The sequence below is a fragment of the Typopeltis vanoorti genome, chromosome 17 (assembly GCF_054136105.1).
Source record: "Typopeltis vanoorti isolate ZY-2024b chromosome 17, IOZ_Tvanoo_1.0, whole genome shotgun sequence".
Lineage (NCBI taxonomy): Eukaryota > Metazoa > Arthropoda > Arachnida > Uropygi > Thelyphonidae > Typopeltis > Typopeltis vanoorti.
The window spans coordinates 4,580,378-4,597,981 of NC_143565.1; the positions used below are offsets into that span (position 1 = coordinate 4,580,378).

Sequence of the window (17,604 nt, forward strand, 5' to 3'; positions counted from 1 at the left end):
ACTGAATGTGCTAATTAGAGAGGAATATCCCTACTGAGTATTTCAAGCAATATTTATGCAAGTATATTGAGAAGAAGTTGAGAAAAATTGTTGAAGTGAAACTTGGAGAAGAACAAGCTGGGTTCAAGACAATTACAGTTAGGTTCACAATTCAATTTTCACTTTGTGAAGAAATTGTTAGGATATACCAAAGATCTAGATTTAAGTTTTGTAGATCTAGATAAGGCAAGTGACAAGATGCCAAGAGAAATATTGTTAAAAAAATGGAGCATTATATTAAGCAATAATAGTCTACATCTCAGTTTTAAGTCAGCAGTTGAAACTGATAGAAGTACAGGAAGATAGTCTGATGTAAAATCAGGTGTGTGAGACAAGGGTACATGCTATCTCCAATTGTTATTCATCATCTGCATGGATCACATTATGAAGGAAAGTGGCATTAGGCCCGATATGAAAAATGGAGGTGATAATTTTAGCTCTTTACACTATGCAAACAATGTATACTGCTAAATAAATCAGTAAAGAGACAAAGACTATGAAAATAGGCAGCAACTTTCAAAAACATTAACTGCATTGTGAAAGGGAGAACTTATTTAGACAGAATTTTTAGTGAAGATGGCAAACAACATATGGAAATAGACAACAGAATTAGCAAAGTTGGAAGGCAGTGAAATGGATAAATGTATTAGCATAAGAGGGAAATTTGTCACAATGCTATACTATGAACTCAACCAATTTAAAATTGTGGATCTGAGAACCGGACTAGAAATAAAACAGTTGATCAAGGGCTGGAAACCATAGAAATAAGAATTCTGAGGAAAAAAACAGGGGAATGAGCATGAATGGCAGAATCATATTAAAAATGAAGATTTAGGAAGAAACTTGACATTGCAGGAATGTGTGAATAGAGCTGAGTTCAGGTGGTACATCACTTAAACAGAACAGGAGAGGAAAGGTTAGCAAAACAGGTTTTTAATGCCAGGATTGCAGGAAAGAGATCTAGAGGAAGACAAAGATGTAGATAGATTGATGCAGTAAAAAATTATTTAGAAGACTAAAGTATAAGATCTGACAATTCTGATTATCACCTCTGACAATATTGGAGTGATAACAGACTAATTTGTAGGAAAATTGTTGATAGCAAATTAGTAATAACAAACTCTTGTGGTATAATCATACTGTCCCATACACCCCTTGAGAGTATAAATCAGGAACTTGATGACAATGATGGAAGCTCATTCTTAATAACTTCTCATTTTAATTAATTTCATTACTGTATCATAAAAATTATTTTCATATAAATTGTTTTCAGAGCACTCTTCAAGTAGAATCTATAGGTAGGCGTTTTCAGTTGAAAGTGAGTTAGCTCGTCTCATGTGTAGGTGGCAGGGTTTTTCATCTTATATGCAGATCAGGACTAATTAATTAACAGACAAAAATACCATTACTGGGTAGTAGATGTCATATGTGTAGATGAAGGGTTGTGTGTTGTGGAGTGTCCTATAATGAGTCATGTCACTGGACTCCCTGGAGTGTCACATAATAACTACAATAATGTCACAAATTTCAGGTATGTTACTTCAGTTCATATAAAACTACTAAAATTTTATTATGCAAAAATAATTAGTTAAAAGTGCTTGATTGTATTTTATTTCAATATTACATTTCACATTAAGATTAAACCAAGCATTGGATGATTATAAACATATCAATACAGCTGGTCTTCAACTTATGATTGGGTTCTGTTTTCCAGCAAGCCCATCATAAGTAGAATAGGTCATAAGTTAGAAATCACTATATGAACTATGCAGTATTTTCCCCTTCAACCTTATGGTTGGTGAGATAGCAATATGCTGCTGTACTAGGGAGATGATTATGAAGCAAGGTGGTTTCCTATTGCCTTCCTTGTGTTACCGAAAATGTTCATGACTATAGCTGTGTGTGTGTGTGTGTTCACAGGACCAATTTGCCTGTTTTGAGAGATGAAAACCCTACACCTCCATATGAGACTAATTAACTCATCTTTAGTTGAAAGAGACCACATAAAGGTTCCTCATGTCATGGATGGGAATCGAACCCAGGTCTTTCAGACCAAAGGGCTTTGTCTAAACTGACTAAGCTATGGAAGCTCCATATAAACCATAAGGATAAGAAAATAATGGTCTTAAATTCCCTTATTAACAGTGGTAAATGTCTCAGCCAATTTTTTTTAATGTAAACTGTTTTGAGGACTTGACTTTTGCTTTTCCCTTTTCTTCTTCTTCTGCAACTTTTGTAGTTCTAGTTCTATAAGGTCTTCAACTGAGAGTTCTTCTTCCACAGCTTCCACAAACTGCTCTATATCTTCATCATCAACCTCCAACTCTTTATCTAGCAGCACACGATCTTATAATCTCTTGTAAGACTTTGTCTTTGTCGAATCTTGTGAACATATGAATATATATTTTTTCAGCAGCTTCTTCCAAACGCTTCATACTACTGTCACCTAACTTCATGCTACATCTATGTTCTTTGTACCATGCAAGATATTATTCCTTCCAAAAAAAAAGTCTCTGAGGGTTTTCTCACCCTCAGCAAAAGCATGTAAATGCTTTGAAGGAAGCAATAACAACCTGGTCCATGGATTGCAGGATTATCATAGGCATCCTCAGTATGATAACAATAATGGAATGCAAAAGAAAATTACAATAAAAGAATTAATTTCAAAAAGCACCACTACATCTTCAATAAGGCAACAGACAGTCACTAAATTCCCAGGGGGGGGGGGGAAACAATAATATAACTATCAGGAATTTGGATAAAAATGATATAATAATAATATTTCCCATAAAGGGGACAACCAAAGGCCTCACAGATCTCCTTATATAACCGCTCTATACGAAATTACTTTTATGTAAAAGTTAAATTTTCTTCCAAAAAATGTTTAGTTGAGATGGGATGTTATGCTAGGCCAGACTGCTCAGATTCATAATACTGGATATAAGATTTATGTTCTTCACAATGGATGGCTGCAGATCTGTCAGACATCTAAGTGTCTGACAGATTTTACTAGGCAGATTTAAAACTATTCATTTCAAAAATAAATAAGATTCATCCAAAAATTCAGATTACTTAAAAAAAAAAAAATAAAAAATAAAAAAAAAATCACCTAGCCCTTTCAGATATTTTAATTCTTTTTCAACCAGATGGTAGTTACAAGTTTCTGTGTTTTCAGAAAAGAAACTCATACTGATCATTACATCCATGCTACTTCTCATCATCATCATCCTAATCAAAAGGTCAGAACCATTAAAACCTTATTACATGGTGCTCATAATATTTGTTCTGCCAGACCTTTTAATAACAAAAATTGAATTATATCAAATCTGCTTTTATAAAAAATGGTTTTGGTGAATCTTTTATCAAGAAAGCCTTTAAAAGCTTTAGACAACCAGTCCCTAGATCCCCGAAGATATCACTCAGATTCCACTCTTACATATTAAAGAGATTTCTGAACATATAGCTAAAGTTCTAAAATCTCTTAGTATTGCAATATCCATTGTCCTGTCAGGAAGATTTCTACTTTCCTTTCTTTACCTAAAGACAAGCTTTCTCCCCTCAACCTTCCACATTTCTACCAGATCCTATGCTCCTGTAGTTTATCTTACTTTGGACATTCTAATAGATCTGTAACATTTCATAAATCGTCTATCCAGTATCATGAGCAGTCTGACCTAGCAGAACATGACATCTCAACTGGACATAGTTTTTTTGGAAGAAAACTAAACTTTTATGTAGAAGCAGATTCGTTATAGTGGTTATATAAGGAGGGCTGCGAGGCCTTTCTACTGAACTTAAACAGATCTGATGGCCTTTGGTTATCTTCTTTATGGGAAATATTATTATATCATTTTTATGCAAATTCCTGATTATTACGTTACTGTGATTTTTTTTATTTTTTTTTTAATAATTGGGAATTAACTGACCATTTGTTTTCCCACTGATGCCATAGTAGTGCTTTTTGAAATCTATTTTTATTGTAATTTTATTTTTTGTTCCACTGTTGTTATTGTAGGAGTATGCCTATGACAATTAGGCAAAAATTTTAAAGTTAATAAATTTATTTCATGTAAGTTTAAGTTTCCCTCTTTAATTTTTTCCTTGGATTCCTTGAAGGTGTCAATAATAATGTTACAAATTTCATAGTATGTTACTTCAGTTTGTAAAGCTTGACATAAGATTTTATTAAGCAAAAATAATTAGAGAGTTAAAAATGCCTGATGTTATTTTATTTCCATATTACATCTCTTGTTAAGATTAAAACAATTCTTGAATCATAATAAACATATCAATTGTCAACACTTCATTTATATATAACTCTGCATTATATATATTAAACTAAGTATGATTTAATATAGTTAAAATTTTATTATAGTATATTTGTATTTAAATTTGTATACACACATTTCTGTACACAATTAGATATAAAATATTTTAAAAAACTGTTAGTTATTTGAAAAATAATTTACACAGCACATATTGAACATCTTGGTATGCACATTATAGAACTTTATAATGGTTTACTGCATAGATTAATAAACATTTTGGCTCATTTAAATTAACCATAAATGTTTAAGTTTAATGAAATACAAAAATCAATTCATACACAAGTAGGAAACCAAGAAAGTATGGACGGATGATAATTTTCCAATAGTCCCCCCCCCCCTTTTATTACCTTTAAAATGCACAGTCCATAAGTTCCTTTACAAATTCATGCCTAAAAGATCCACAAATTCACAGCTAATGTACATTCACCATAAAGATCATCTCTCAAGACTTATTTGCAATAAGCACAATAAACTGTGCTCTGACTAATTCAGATATTTCCCATCTTTAATGAAAACATTAAGTGCAAAACATGCTATTTTATAGAAAACTATTAGAATAATCATTTTCATAGTGACGCTCTTAATTCAGTTATTATAAATTTGTTATAATATTTAGGATTGGAAATATGTTTAAATAGTTTATTATGTGGAAGAGATAGGGTCCTCACCACATGTTGTTACGCCTGTAGTCAATCATGATAGCCAACCTCCTAGATAGGAGATGACACATAGAAGGAAGTTTATTTAAGCATGCATAACTTCTTCAGTATGTATCTACTAATTTATTAATTTTAATACATATATAACCTTAATAACTTAAATTCTGACTTATGGCTCTTGTTTAAACAAACATAATATTAATTGTTGGACATTTAAATGCATTTGAAATGCTCCATTTATAATATGGTAGCTAATGCCTCAGACCACCGAGCCTAAGCACCAAAACAAAACTAATAAGTGTGAAAAGAAGGAGAAGGAGTTGTCTTACATGTGCCTGGATGATTCATGCTGTCGGATAAAAGGAGAATCTGGGTAAAATATAGGTTATATATTAACTGTGAGGAACTGAGCACAGACACAAACAGTAAGAAAAGAAGTGGAGGTATATATATTAAGGCATTAGTAAAGGGAATTAATTGTTTTATTTTAGTTCTTAGGCATGGCACTATGAAGAATTAGCTATCATTTACTGTCAAATCAAACAAAAATATAAATAGATGAATAACTGTTTATATAAATGTTTAGGATTGCAATCAATTTTTTTTTAAATTTAACTAAAATGTCACTAATTTTTTAAATTTAACTTTATAAATATTTTGTAATCAAGCACAAGTTAAATGGTAAAAAAGGCTAGTTTACTATAGTTGTATAAATTAATATGCACAGAGTAAGCTTATTGTTCCTAGTATTTACCACTGCCATTAACATGAAGTAATTTATGAAGTATAAAGGAAACATTTTGATCACCTTGAATGAAAATTTTCATCTATTAATTAGTAGGAATGATCACAATGTCCTTTGTGAAGTAACTCAATAATCATGCAGATATATATATGAAACATTTTATTTGATCTATTTCCGGGATATTTGTTTTGATATATTAATAGAATATGTGACTTTGTTTTCATTTTATAAAGTATGAGAGAGAGAGAAAAAATATGTAATGTTCTTAAGTAGGAAACAGAATATAATATCTGAGTAATTTAACAGTACTGTTTATGAATTTTGTTGCTTGAAGTTGGAGGCCATAAACATTACTGGGATAGTATAGTATAGTGAAGATTTATCACTGCTCATGAAGAACTTTTTTTTTAGACTTTTCCTGACATTAAGTATTTCTGGAAATTTCTTGACCTCAACTCCTTGGAGCTCAAGTAGAGAAATTTCTTCAATATCAGAAACTATGGATTAATATAATTTTCTTCTATTACTTGTTGGATTGTATAGCATGTTTGCAGAAAGAAATGACCAAAACCAGCAATTCATACAGATATTAACTGTAATTTTACAGTTAATATCTGTATGAATTAACTGTAACTTCATGTTACAGTTAATAATAAGAATAAGTCAAGACTACAACATTATCAGATCTTATATTTCTATTGTCTAAGGTACATTGTACCATATCAATCCACCTATATCTTGGTCTTCCTCTGGGTCGTTTTCCTGCCAACCTGGCAGAGAACACTTGTTTTGCTAATCTTTCCTCGCCCATTCTGTTTAAGTGACCATACCACCTGAGACCAGCTCTGCTAACGCATTCCTGGATGCTGACAATGTCAAGTTCTTTCCTAATATCCTTGTTTTTAATATGATATTGCCATTGATGCCATTTGTTCATGCCTCTAATCTTTCTCAGGACCCTCATATCTGCGGTCTCTAGTCTTTGATCAAGTGTTTTACTTCTGACCGAGCTCTCAGAACCATAAGTTAAAATTGGTTTAAACACTGTCTTGTATACAGCTAATTTAGTGTTCTGACTAATTTCTCTCTTATTTCACATGAATTTATTCAATTGACTTCCTACTAACAGATATTTGCCATAATAATGGCAAATATCTGTTGGATTTCTGCTCAGGACATGGACTGGTTATTACTAACACCATGTTCCAACATAAAAATGTGCACAAATTCACATGGAGAGAAGAGGCAAGGAATAAGAAAAGTCTCATTGACTATGTTATTGTTGATAGTGATGTTTTCTCCCTGGTGCAGGACACTAGAGTGTACAGAGGATTTGAAATTGGAAGTGATAACTATTTAGTCTTGAGCAGGATAAAATTGAATTTCATATTGAAAAGAACAACATTTAAGAAAGTTTTAAAGCGAATAAAAGTTGAGCAGCTCTCAGATGTGAATTATAGACTAAAATACACAAAGATTATTGAAGAAAAAATGAAAGAGTTTGAGAACAGGAATCAAACCTTGGAGATTCAGTTGCAAACTCTGAAGGAAACATTGATTGATTCTGCCAGAGAGGCATGTGGTGAGGTTGTCTGCAAGGATAAAAAAATCAGAACTCCCTGGTGGACACAGGAAGTTAAAGAGGCAGTGAAGGAAAAGAAGAAAGCATATCAAAAGTTCCTGTCAAATAAGACAGCTTGTGCTCTTAGAGAATACAGAGACAAATGCAAGAATGCTAAGCACTGTGTAAAACTAGCTAAACAAAAGTCATGGGAGGACTTTGGCAAGAATATAGAAGATAAATATCAAGAAGGTGGCAAAATATTCTGGAGGTTGTTGAAGAAGCTTAGGAATGGAGGAAAGGGTGCTGTAAAAGGAGTTAGAGAAGATAAAGGTGACATGAAAACAGGAGAAAAAGATAACCTTGAAGTATGGAGTAATTACTTTGAAAAACTGCTAAATGAAACAAGCAGTGATGACAGCACAGTGGTAAAAAAACACTGACCAGGCATGCAATCAGGAATACATATCCATACTTGAAGTAGAAAAAGCCATCAAAGGCTTGAAATGTGGAAATACAGCAGGAGTAGATGATATTCGACCAGAAATGCTGAAGTATGGTGGTATAAGAGTCTTACAGTGGCTGCACTGCATACTTCAGAAAGCCTGGACAGAGGGACGAATTCCCGATGATTGGAATAGAGCTCTCATAGTACCCATATATAAAAAGGGAAATAAAACTGAATGTGAGAATTACAGAGGTATTTCCCTACTGAGTGTTCCTGGCAAGATCTATGCAAGTATACTTGAGAAACGGTTGAGAAGAATTGTGGAAGAAAAGCTTGGTGAAGAACAAGCTGGATTCAGGCCAAATAGAGGCTGTCAGGATCAGATCTTCACTTTATGACAAATAGTCGAGAAAGCATGGGAATATAACAGAGATCTATATTTAAGTTTTGTCGATTTGGAAAAGACATACGACAAGGTGCCAAGAGAGAAGCTATTCAATACGCTACAGTTATATGGTGTCAATGGGGAATTATATCAAGCAATAAGTAGTCTTTATTTGAGTTGTAAGTCAGCAGTTAGAATTGAAAATGGTTTAATGTTAAATCTGGTGTGAGACAAGGATGTACATTATCTCTTCTGTTATTCATTATCTATATGGATCACATTATGAAGGAATGTGGTATTAAACATGATATCAAAATTGGAGATGTTAATGTCAGCTCTTTGCTTTATGCAGATGATGTTATACTTCTAAATAAATCCGCTACAAGTCTGCAAGATTCTCTGACTAAATTGAATAGCTGTTGTAATAGATATGGTATGAAGGTCAGCAATAAAAAGACAAAGACAATGAAAATAGGCAGAATCATTGAAAATGTCACCTGTGTTGTGAATGGAGAACCTGTGGAACAAGTGAAACATTTCAGCTACCTAGGCAAGATTTTTACTGAAGATGGTAAATTAAATATAGAAATAGACAACAGAATCAGCAAAGCTGGTATGGTAGGAAGTCAATTGAATAAATTCATATGGAAAAAGAGAGAAATTAGTCAGAACATTAAATTAGCTGTATACAAGACAGTATTCAAACCAATTTTAACTTATGGTTCTGAGAGCTGGGTCAGAAGTTAAACACTTGATCAAAGACTAGAGAACTGCAGATATGAGAGTCCTGAGAAAGATTATAGGCATGAACAGATGCCATCAATGGCAATATCATATTACAAACGAGGATATCAGGAAAAAACTTGACATTGTCAACATCCAGGAATGCGTTAGCAGAGCTAATCTCAGGTGGTATGGTCACTTAAACAGAATGGGCGAATAAAGATTAGCAAAACAAGTGTTCTCTGCCAGGTTGGCAGCAAAATGACTCAGAGGAAGACCAAGATATAGGTGGATTAATACGATACAAAGTGCCTTAGACGATAGAAATATAAGATCTGATAATGTTGAAGCCTTGACAAGTAACAGACTGATTTGGAGGAAAATTGTAGATAGGAAGTTAGTAATGATGTAAATTTTTTCATGTAGTACTATCATATCCTGTACACCCCTTGAGGGTACATGGCAGGAATTTGATGATGATGATGACTTCCTACCATACCAGCTTTGTTGATTCTGTTGTCTATTTCCATATTTAATTTACCATCTTCATTAAAAATTGTGCCTAAATAGCCGAAATGTTTTACTTGTTCCACAGGTTCTCCGTTCACAACGCAGTGTTATTGCTTGAATATAACATTTTGTATTTATTGCTCAAAAAGATCTCACCAGTTTTTGTCTTTTTTGTTTTAGTCACCCCTATTATGTCGATCTGGTACTTATCTAATTCCTCAGCTAGCTCCATTTCTTTGTCAATCAGGCTTCTTATGTTGATAGTACCGACCTTTAACTCTGGTGATGTTGAATTTGGGGGGGGGGTTTCAGATTTGTTCCAGTAGCTTACTTTTCGCCGTTCGCCCTGGTTCCTTGGCGAAAACGACGGGGGCCTTGTTTAACCGGGCGACGCCCCAGCCGGCATGAAATTTTGTCATGTTGTACCATCATTTTGTATTTTGGTTTAAGCCAATAAGAATACAATTTGGTCGGCTAAATCCCAAATTGCCAGCCCATCCTCGTTCGTTCAGTATCCAGGTAGATACCCAACAGAGTGCACCACGAGAAGGTGAGGATTGGACATTAGGTCAGAAGCCCTGGTCAGTTCTCCGCATTCCTTTAAAGGCTATGTGAAGGTCTCCTCTCAGATATACAGCTTTGACCCTTAAGCACCCTTCATCTGTTCAATTTTTTTTTTTTTTAAATAAAATGGCATTTTAGTATATGAAGAATAAATTTTATTCTGCTTAAAATGAAATATCTGTTATTTATTCATATCTTATTATATACAAAATTTGGGATTAAAAAATGAATATGATGTTTCTGAAACACCTGCTAATGGTTAAAATCTGTTGCATCTGTAATGAGATTACAACAATGGTTTAGTTGAACCTTGTTATATGTACACTGATAAGTGACTAGCAACCTGACAGATCAAAATATTTACTTGCTTTCCATAGGACTACAGAGGCTGAAATTTTGAACAAAAGGCAGCTTTTGTCTGCTAATAATATATATATATATGTATATAAACAAAAACTAGATTTTGAATTTAAGTAGTTTTTCAACAATATGCTTTTTGTTCTTTACGCTCAAAAAATCCTAAGATATTGGGATTCCAGCATTTACCTATATACATATATTGACTCCGCACAAGTAGTCACAAAAACCTAAAAGAAAGTTGTGACATAAGTTGATAAATGATTAGCAAGAAAGAAATTCGAATTTGTCAAGAAAATCATATCAATTTACAAGTGAAAAAATTGCTGTTCCATTTAAAAAAAAATATTGTGGAATTCTCCTGTTAAGTTTGCATACATAAAAAATTATGGAGCAGAGTTTTGTCTTAATTCCATTCACAATATCAATATACACTATACATATATATCCAATCTTTTGTAGTGGTAATGTCATAACAAAATAGTAACAAATAAATACTAGATAAAGCAGAATTAAAATGTATCAATTCCTTATGATATATCTTCATCTCAACTTGAGCCATTTAAGGTAGGCCAATAAAATAGACAAATTGACCCTGAAATCAAACAAAGCAATAACATTACATTACGTTACACTAAGTCTGGGAAATCTTCAGATGTCTAGAGATCAGATGTTTCCATCTGTACGTGTGCACACACACATTTTAAGCATACTGGTTTAGTGGAATGAAACAGTACTTCTTTAGTCATCTGATAGCAAATTAGATAAATGAAAGACAGTGGATGCATACTTCAAAAGATCCAATTTCATTAACTTTTCCTTAGAAAGATGTAGACAGTAATTTCAGAGAGATATTAGACTGAAACAATGAAAGCAAACTAACATCAATATAACTTGATCAGTTTCAATAATGCATGACATCAGAAAAGTAATCTTTTCCAAAAAAAAAAAAAATATTACCATGATGTTTTTTTTTCACTTCTGTTATAATTTGATGATTACACATTTTGTGGTATTCTGATTTAATTTTTCTTCTCACAAGACTAGTTTGTTTATGAATTATTCTAACCAATACTTCAGTTTATCTGATATGCAAGTTCCATGTAGATGACGCACCAGCAAAATGGCATTTTTTTTTCAGCTGAATGAATCTCCTATCATCAAATTAGCTTAATTTCTTGCTTTTAATTATGGGAGTGATATTAATTTTTGATATTTCATTAAGAAAGGATTGCATTTTTTCATCATTATTGTTATTTTTATTCATCGTCATCATTAATTTTTGTTGCATATTGTAAATAAAACTGAGAGATGGGCTTTATAATGAAAAAAAAAATGATGCTCATTTATTTTGATAAAATTTTAGTTAGATTAAAACTTCTGGAGGAAGTTTATATATTTATATATATATATTGCACTATAAATTAAGTGGAAATGCAAGTGCTATGAAGTCATTCCACCTTTACAGTTTGTTAGATCACGACCAGTATCATTATTTATTTCTTTGTGAATAACATTACCTGTATGTATAGTAACAGATACAGCACTGTTCTCAGAAGAGAGGGGTATTTGCATATTTCCAACTATGCCTGAATTTTTAGATCCTGTAGAGGTTTCAAGTTGTCTTAAGTCTTTCCTCCAAGTTCTGTTATGTCCCACTTCTTGGCTTATAACTACAAATATTTCCTTATCCTTGCAGTTTATTTGTTCACAAAGATAACTAATTAATTCTGGTTCCTAATAAATAAACAAACTGCATTAATTCTGCTAATACTAAACTGAGAAGTTAAAATATCTAACATTTATATATGAATAAAGTAGAAAAACAAAACTTAAAAAAAAATTTTTTTTCATATATAAAGTCCTCCCCTGCCTTTTTTCTTTCTCTAAAAATTTCCATGTTTCAGCAAGATTCCATAATTTATGCAAAAAAAAAAAATACGCTTTAGATATAATTTATATGTAAAGCCACATAATGGTTTTAATGAATACTTTTGTTACAGAGGCCAGGACTATATTATCATATCTACAGATGAGTAAGAATCTAAAAAAAGTCACTTTGAATTCTGAACATAATTTATTTTAAATAATTATTAATTCAAATTTGTGAGATTTATACATATTTAATAACTGCATTAAGCTTTGCACAAAGCTCAATTAAAGAAGCCTATCAAACTCGCAGCAGTCCTCATGTTTTCATCCACTAGGGATAGTCAAGAGTGACCAGTTATATTGCTTTCTGCTAACAGATGCCACTTTTCCATTTGAAAAAAAAAAAAAAAAAAAAAAAAAGACTAACTTAAAATTAACACTTAGTCTTTTTTGTTATTGTTGTTGGTGTTTTTTAAGGGTATGGAATTTTAAGTACATATGGCATGGCATAGTTTCTCAGAAAGATGAGGTCTTTCATTTTCTAATTGATTTTTTTTTTTTTTTTAGCTGGTTTATTTCCATTTGGGAGTTGCTTAAGAGTCAAAGCCAGATTACTGGAAGTAGAGCTCCATATAGCCTTTTAAGGAAGAGAACCAATTGAGGTTTCTGACCTAATGCCCAATCCTCACATGTGGTAAAACCCATTATTAGGTACTAACCTGGATACTGAACAAACAAGGAATAGGCTGGCAATCTGGGATTCAAATTATATTCCTATTTGTTTAAACCAAAATGAAATGATGCTACAAACATAACACAAATAAAAAAAGGAAAAGAATGTTCTTGATGGAAACAGCAGAGCAGAAAATTGTTACAAGACATACAGAAATGAATTGAAAAAATTTGGAGAAAAGAGCAAAACTAATACTAATGGAAAGTGCATAATAGACTTGCGTGCAAAACATGGATTAGTCATTACTGACACCACGTACCAACATAAACACATGCACAAATTCACATGGAGAGAAAACACAAGAAATAATAATAATAATAAAAACTATTAAATTATTTAAGGAATTTATAACATATACTGGAATATTAATTAAAAGAAACTTTAATAAATACTTCCTATATTTTGGCAACATCACATTGCCATCTTCATGGGAATACAAATATGACACGTGCACACAGGCACTACAAAAAGCAAAAATAAATAATAAAATACTTTTTTATTTTTTAATTTTTTTTTGTTTTTTGTAGTGCCTGCGTACAGGTGTCATATTTGTATGTTCCCATGAAGATGGCAATGTGACATTACCGAAATACAGAAAGTATTTATTAAAGTTTCTTTTAATTAATATTCCAGTATACGTTGTAAATTCCTTAAATAATTTAATAGTCAGGTGTTGCCAACGTATAAGCCTTTCTACAAGAATAATAATAAAAAAGTCTTAATCACTATGTTATTATAGGTAGTGATATCTTCACACTGCTCAGGATACAAGAATATATATATAGAAGATTTGAAACAGGAAGTAATCATTTCGTTTTCAGCAGGATGAAATATCATACCGAAAAGAAAACTGTTGTAAGAAAGTTTTAAAAAAAAAGAGTCAGAGTCGGGCAGCTTTCAGAAATGAACTGTAGACCAAATACACAATTATAATTGAAGAAAAACTGAAAGAGTTTGAAAACAAGAACCAAAGCATGGAGATTCAGTTGCAAACCTTGAAAATCATCATCATCATCTTCCTATCTTGTATTAGGCCTCGGGACCTGTTACGGTCTCATTCCATCTTTTATATTGTCCTCTGACTGATCTCTTCCCCACGGGTTTGTATTCAAGGATTTGTTTGGTGATTCTACTATTGTCCATTCTTCCAATATGCTGTTTCAATTTCCATCTATAGTTGTGGATATATTCTATTATTGTTTGTTCATCCAATAAGCTGGTCCAGAGACTTAAAGGTAGCAGCTCTACCACTGGACTTACACTTTGGCCAGCAACCAATTTGTAGGACAGCTTACTTTGCTTTCAAGTCTCATAAAAGAAGAAAATTTGGACAGCCAAACCTTAAAAAAATACTGATTAATTTAGCCAGAAAGAAATGTGATGAGGTTGTTCTACAGAGATAGAAAAATCTGCACATGGCAGACTTAAGAAGTTAAAGAAGCAATCAAGAAAATAAGAAAGCATGTCAAAAATTCCTGGCAAGTAGTAAGCAAGAACTCTGAGAGAAAACAGAAAATAATGCAAGAAAGCAAAGCTAAAATAACTAGGTAAAAAAAAAAAAAAAATCAAGGGAAGCCTTTGTTAGAGCATCATCAATGTCCTGAAATATACCATCACGGGTTGTTCAGGCTACTATGATAGTGTTACATGATTAAGTTTAAACGATTATTAATCTGCTATCAACAATTTTCCTCCAAATTAGTCTGTTACTTGACAGCATTCCAACATTGTCATAGCTAACATTTTGTGTATCCATTGTACTTTTGAACTGAATCAATCCAGTCAGAAGTCTGCCATCTTGGCATCAAACACCTGTTTTGCTAACCTTTCTTTATCCATTCTATTTAAGGGGCCATATCACCTTACATTAGCTCTGATCACACAATCTTGAATGCTAACAATATCAAGTTTCTTTCCAATATCTTCATTTTTAATATGATTCCGCCACTGATGCCATCTGTTCACTCCCCTAATTTTTTTTTCAGAACTGTCATATCTATGGTCTCCAGTCTTTCATCAAGGGCTTTACTTCTAATCCAACTCTCAGATCTAACTTAAAGCTTGTATGAAAACACTGCCTTCTATACTGCTAATTTGGTGCTTTCGGCTAATTTCTCTCTTATTCCATATAAATTTATTCATCTGACTCCCCATCATAATAGCTTTGCTTATCATGTTGTCTATTTTCATATTTTATTGCCATCTTCACTAAAAAAATGCCGAAATAGCTGAAATATTTTACGTGTACTAATAGGTTCTCCGTTGAGATTGCAGTTGAAGTTTTCTAGGTCCCTTCCTATTTTCATAGTTTTGGTCTTTTTATTGCTGATTTTCATGTCAAATTTGTCACCACTGTTATGCAATTTAATTAACGAACCCTAGAGACTTCCACTGGATGTGTTTAGGAGTACAACATAAACTGCAAAAGAGCAAAGTCTGATATCCCTGATTCTAATATCAGGTTTAATGCAATACATATTGATGATGAATAAGAGGGTAGATAATGCGCAGCCTGTCTTACTCCTGCTTTTACATCAAATCATTGTCCTATATTTCCTTCAATATTAATTGCTGAATTACAACTTAAATATAGACTATGCATTGCTCTATATAATGTTCTGTTTACCTGGTATAATTGTATTGTTTTGAAAAGCTTTTCTCTGTGTACCTTGTATGTCCTTGTAAAATTCTCATGAATTCTCAACTATTTGATATAAAGTAAAAATCTGATCTTGGGAACCTCTATTTGGCTTATTCTTCTCCAAATTTCTCTTCCACAATTTTTCTCAACCTCTTTTCAAGTATGCTTGCATAAATCTTACCTGAAACATTCTGTAGTAGCCATTCAGAATTGTTCAATTTTTTTAATATAGATGGAGAACAATAAGAGCTCTACTCCAATCACTGGAAATCAACCATCTAATCGACCCTCTGAATTATGCAATGTAGCCACTGCAAAACTTTTATACCTCCATATTTATGCATTTCTGGTCAAACCTCATATATTCTAACTTCTTTTCCACATTTCAAGTTTTTGATCGCTATTTCTACTTAAGTATTGTTATGCACTACTGCTTGCATTTCTCTTAAATATGTTCTATTACTGTTCTGTCATTGCTTGCTTCATTTAACCTCCCTACTGGCTGACGTGGATGAAATAGTGAGACCAAATTGCACTTCTTATCCATGTTATTCAATACGTGTCAAAGCATCGTATACAGATTTAACTGGACGTCTATAGACGTCATGGCTGGTTGGAGGGTTAAGAGTCTCTCAAAGTAATTACTTCAGACATCTAGAATATTATTATTATTATTATTTGACACCTCCAGGGAGTCCAAGACTCATATCTTTATCTTCAGTTTTCATGTCACCTTTATCAAATGAATCCTCTTACAATAATCTTTAATCTGTTTCTATACTTTCCAATAGCCTCAAGTACATTTTGCCACCTTCCTGACATTTATTTTCTATATTCTTGCCAAAGTCTTCCCATGACTTTTGTTTAGCTACTTTTACACAGAACTTAGTGCCCTTTTACATTTTTCTCTACATTCTTTTAGGAGATTTACCAACTTGTTTCTATGTCCGGACAATTCATTACAGGAAAACTGATCGCTGATAATTCATCAGGGGAAATGTAATTGCACAAAAATTCATTGCGGATATATTTTTTAAAAGAAATATTTTAAAAAATTTAGCTTTCTGCAAATTTTTATTCCATATAAAGTTATTAATATTCTTTCTTACTATAGGCTCTGAAGATGGAATATTAATTATTACAGAACTGAGATAGGATGGTTAGGATGAAAGAGCACCATATTTAAGAATATTTAGGGAGAATAGTTATATCCAACTAATATTTATAGTTAACTATTTACATATTCCTATTGACTATTCTATTAATAATTAGAAAAGTTATTAGGGAGAATAAAATATTTAGGAATAGTTAAGGAGAAAAGGCACAATATTTAAGAATATTTATTCTTCCAGCCGTTGACTAGTTTTCTGTTCTGCGCATTTAGACATCCATCCAGGTATGATTTTTTTATTTTTATTTTTTATTTTATCAGAACTAATTCAGAAGGTGACATGTTTCAGTTATTGAATACATGTGTATTTTGAAAATGACTCCACTTTACCTGCATAACGAAAGACATGTCGTACACTACTATCATTTACAGAGCTAGTTTAAGATCATAGGTTCACTTTTGAGTAATTATTTTAAAGAAAATTATAATAAAATTACGTAAATCCTATCATCATTATGTAAAGATGCATAAGTTAAATTACCATCTGAGGGTGCAATATTAGTCTTTACCTTTTCCTCCAATACTAGCATTTTATAACACTAAGAAATTTTATATTTAGCTTCTTTATTTACTGAAAAAAAAAAAAAAAAAAAAAAAAAAAAAAATATATATATATATATATATATATATAGATGGATGCTCCCAAAGTGAAATATGTAATTAATTACTTCTCTTATGGAACGTTCCAAAAGAAACTGTAATCAGAATTATCATGTCATTAACAACCGATGAAATAGCATACCCTCTCCCACCAATGAACTGTGGATTCAAAACTCGCAATGGGCATGGATGCTCGTAATTGTTTTTAGGTAAGAGATGAATTTTGTCATCTGATGTGAGACCACAGCGCTGCTTATTGGAGGCCTGA

The 17,604-nt window shown here is 32.3% G+C and overlaps 1 protein-coding gene across 1 annotated transcript in view; it reads right to left on the reverse strand.

The window, feature by feature from the left end:
- Window positions 1–4,238: 4,238 nt before the first annotated feature.
- Window positions 4,239–17,604, reverse strand: part of LOC150097107 (josephin-1-like) — a 116,712-nt gene continuing 103,346 nt past the window's right edge. The window contains exon 5 of the mRNA XM_090406874.1: window positions 4,239–12,056. Coding sequence (XP_090263000.1) covers window positions 11,763–12,056 — 294 coding nt within the window. The 3' untranslated portion in view covers window positions 4,239–11,762. The remainder of the gene's footprint in view (window positions 12,057–17,604) is intronic.